The sequence below is a fragment of the Limulus polyphemus genome, unplaced genomic scaffold (genome assembly GCF_000517525.1).
Source record: "Limulus polyphemus unplaced genomic scaffold, Limulus_polyphemus-2.1.2 Scaffold5403, whole genome shotgun sequence".
In the NCBI taxonomy this organism is placed as follows: Eukaryota; Metazoa; Arthropoda; class Merostomata; order Xiphosura; family Limulidae; genus Limulus; species Limulus polyphemus.
This window is the reverse complement of record NW_013671013.1, coordinates 27,110-31,429: the sequence shown is the minus strand read 5'-3', so window position 1 is coordinate 31,429 and position 4,320 is coordinate 27,110. Positions and strand designations below refer to the sequence as shown.

Below are 4,320 nucleotides of genomic sequence, written 5' to 3'. Positions count from 1 at the left end.
ATTAATTTATTCGTGATTGAATATAAGCTAAGAAGTGGCAAAATATTATTTTTTGCATTTAATCAATCATTTAATTTGTAAGTTTATTATCGATATTTAATCTGTTTTAATTTCTTTTCTTGGGGCATTCCTATATAAGATTTATACTGCTACTCCTTGGTCGAGTTCCAATTAGTCGATCACTGGCACGTGACTTCTTACTAGACCACTCACGAACGACTTCAGTTCATGGAATTTTCCACTAGTTTTACAGGGGGGATGAAACTTTAATTTTATCGAAAATCGTAAATATTTGATAAAACAGAAAAAAAGACGTGAAGCATTTAACGTGTTCAAGATGAATCGACACCAGAGAAATAAGGTTCCTCCTAAACATAAAAGCAGAGCATTGCCTCCGAGGAAAGCTAAAAACGTAAGTAAGTTATGTGTTAAACCAGAAGCTTTCGGTCTGACTGCTTTTTATCAAGCTGCGGACTTAAAAGCTGAACCAGGTGACATAGTTGAAATTGATCGTACGCTCTATGCACACTGGGCGATTTATATTGGGGAAGGAAACGTAATTCATGTTTGTGGACTGAACAACGAAGATATTGCTACGGATACCGCTGTTGTTAGGGTAGCAAAGCTAAGTGATGTTGCTGGATTAAGTGGTGTCAGAATTAATAATAAAGACGTTCCAGCTAAAGAGCGTAACCTGAAGGCGTTACCACCAAAGCAAGTGATAGCGAATGCATTAGCGTGTTTGAATAAATCTGTGGAATACAACTTGTTAACACGAAGCTGCGAACATTATGTTACAGAATGGAAATATGGAGAAGGTTGGAGTGATCAGGTTAGTATATATATATTATATATAAATAATTTAGTAGTTATTACAAACTTAACATACTAGTATCAGCAAAAATATTAGTCAATTATACAAATTATTAGGCCTAGTTAGTTTAGCCTGGGATAGTAATACCATTAGTAAGAACTAATATTGTGTATTATTAATATTAACTTACAAGTCAGTTACTGACTCGTATTGCACTTGTAATCATAGCCAATAATCATGCTATACTGTAATATATAGTAATACTAATAGCAGGATTGTTTACTATGACTATAATATGCAATACTTTGTAAGTTATAACTTACAGTGTAAAGTATTGTTATAATTATAATGACATATATTAATGTTAATCTATTGCCTGAATTAGTGGTATAATTTGTAAGTTCTAATAAAGGTAGGTATATAGTTTAACTTTAAGTGAATCGGATACTTTTCATTATTTTAGTTATAAACTGAGTTAAATTAATATGCAGTTACTTTGTCTTCATTTTAAAGAAAACTCGCTTTTTTTAGGCGTACATCTGTAATTATAATTTATATGTCTTATAACATGTCCTAGGACATTTAACCTTCTTTATTAAAACTAAAGGAAATATCCCGATACTTAAATATGCTATATTTTATATCATCAATTGTTTTTATAACATTTTAGGCCTCTGTTGCAGTGAGTGTAATGAAGACACTTACTAACGATTACGAAGCGGGCCATAGCCACCTCGTCAACAGCCTGAATACAGTTCTGAACTCCCCAGTTTCTCCGAGCCCCAAATCAACACCTACCACTCAAACTTCTGCCCCAGATTTTACCCGATGAACAACAAAAAGATATTGGACTGTGGAACGTGCATCTCGTTTATAAATTATATTGCGTTAAATTTGTGATAGTCGGTGAAATATTGACCAGCATACTTTAATGTCGCCAGTTTTTGAGTCATTACCTAATACGATGTTTAAAAAGAAACATTTGATCTGTTTTTTGTACACGTTGTTTTTATTTGGTTGATATCAGCACAACTTTTTATATTGTCGTTTTTAATTTGTTAATGCGATGATACGAAAGTATAAGGCTTAGTTATGATGGAAATTGGAATTGGGAGATTTTAAAAATAATGACTCGTGAAAGTAAGACGAAGTTATTTATGTGTGTTTTTGTCGTAAGGTTTTGTTGATCGTTAAATAAAGAACAGAGGTTTTAAGGGTGGCGCTCGACAATGGTAGCGACCTAAATATATGAATATTAAAAAATAAAATGTTTTTTAACTAATTCACCCTTAATTCTTAACATTCGTATTACAATGATATTTATATTATTGGATTTTTAATAACATTTTCAGTTCTGATCTAGAGGTCAGAGGGAATATTTCTAAAGATATTATACTGGAAAAAATTGTCGACTAAAAAATCTGGATTTGATACAAATAACAATTGCACTAGAAAAATGAATGTGAGAAAGCAACAATAAAGATGTCATTTGGAAAAGTATTAATATTAATTATTTAGTTGAAAAGATGGCGTTGTGATAGCATAAAAAATCAGTATTGTTGTTTCTTGGTCCCTTGTTCTTATAATTGCTCGGCGTAGTTCATGATGTGCCAATTTTACCCCCTTTTTTTTCATAAACTATAATAATCGTACGTTTTGATGAAGGGAATAAAATTTTTCATATAATAGCTAAATATATTTCGTGACGCGCAAAAGAAATTGTATCAGAAAGTGTTAGTGGAATAAAAATATGTTGTTAAAGCTGTTTAAAAATTAAATTAATAAAAATATGTTTCGTGCAATGACGTATTCCTCACGTGGCTTTGCCATTGTACATATTTTAATTCATTGTACCGTATGTAGTTTCACATTTGTCGGCTCCTAAAGCTTCCATTTTAGAGAAGCTTGTCATGTATGTCTTTTTATTAAAATAATTTCTATTCAAACTCTAGTTAAAAAGCTAACTTATATGCATAAAAAATGTCCATTTCACAGACACTAAATAAACGTTTCCCAATATATTTTACCACTGAACAAGGAACCAATAAATTATGTATTAAATGAACAAGGCCACCAGATTGTTTTAATTAACACTGAACAAGGACATCAAGTTGTGTTTTAATTAACATTGAACAAGGACATCAAGTTATATATTAACTGAACAAGGACATCAAGTTATATATTAACTGAACAAGGCCACCAGGTTGTTTTAATTAACATTGAACAAGGACATCAAGTTATATATTAACTGAACAAGGCCACCAGGTTGTTTTAATTAACATTGAACAAGGACATCAAGTTATATATTAACTGAACAAGGCCACCAGGTTGTTTTAATTAACATTGAACAAGGACATCAAGTTATATATTAACTGAACAAGGCCACCAGGTTGTTTTAATTAACACTGAACAAGGACACCAAATTGAGAAATGCACGTTAGTACTGTTATGTAAGTAAAATTTGCCTAAATAGGTTTACATCAATGATATCAAGATTTTCAAAAGTTGTTCTAAATCGTTATTTTAGCCGATTACTGAACGAATCTGTTAACAAAGATTAGGAGAAACGTTTATTTCTGTAGCGTCAAATGTATTGCATAAACCAAACAATAATTAAATCTTCCGCTATCGTGTAATATATATATATATACAATGGTACTACTCGTTTCCACTGCTATGTGTTTACAAGATTCGAGTTAACCTGAGACACCCCGAGTAACGTGGAGGACATAGTTCGGGCTTTGGAGAGAAAGAGGGCAAGAAATTCGAAAGCCTGAATTTTGGACCATGGAAATATATTTTCTACTCAATTCGCAGTATTTAATAGGTAGTGGAGGTGAAACTGTAAGGTGTATTTACACCAAACTTTGGTGTTAATAATCTTCCAGTGTATCTTGCCCTTGCTAGTAGTGCCTGATCTGGTAAATTCCAGTCATCTTGACGGACAAATGCGTAGGTCAAAGTGCACTTTAATAGCTTCTGATGAACACAGAGCCGCGAATAACGAGCACGGTGGCTCAGCAGCCAGTCTGAGGGTTTATAATGCTATAAATTAGATTTCGATACCCTCGGTGGGCACAGAAGAAATAGCGTATTGCGATTAGCAACACACAAATAATTACTGCAGTTTATTTATATCTTAAATAAAGCCCTGGTGGTCATAAAAATAACTAAACCACGTAGATACTAACATCTACCTAACGTCCATAAATTGATTTTGTTTAGAAGGGATGGGTTTCATGAGCTACAGTCACAGGAGATAAAACTTACAACAAAAAATATACGTATTTTTATTTATTTCAACAGTCTACCAACCTGTGCCGAAAATGTAGGCAGGTGATTATCTGCGGATTTACAACGCTAGAAAACGGGTTTCGATACCCGTGGTGGGCAGAGCACAGATAGCCCATTGTGTAACTTTTTGCTTAACTTCAAAAAGACAAATACTCAGTGGCTCGGGAAATTGTAAAATGAAGAAAAAAATCGGTGTTTTAGTGTTTGTCTAG

General features: G+C 32.8%; 1 protein-coding gene across 1 annotated transcript; it reads left to right on the top strand.

Moving 5' to 3' along the window:
• The first annotated feature begins 251 nt into the window (after positions 1–251).
• LOC106472527 (HRAS-like suppressor 3) lies at positions 252–2,760 on the top strand. The gene is made up of 2 exons (XM_013933180.2): positions 252–832; positions 1,485–2,760. The coding sequence occupies exons 1-2, from the start codon at positions 338–340 to the stop codon at positions 1,644–1,646; spliced, it is 657 nt and encodes a 218-aa protein (XP_013788634.1). The 5' UTR covers positions 252–337; the 3' UTR covers positions 1,647–2,760.
• The last annotated feature ends 1,560 nt before the right edge of the window (positions 2,761–4,320 follow it).

Bases quoted from the DNA above. Each gene is read 5' to 3' on its own strand.
- LOC106472527 (XM_013933180.2), top strand. From the start codon at position 338: ATGAATCGACACCAGAGAAATAAGGTTCCTCCTAAACATAAAAGCAGA. The intron at 833-1,484 runs GTTAGTATATAT...ATAACATTTTAG, and splicing joins GAGAAGGTTGGAGTGATCAG to GCCTCTGTTGCAGTGAGTGT.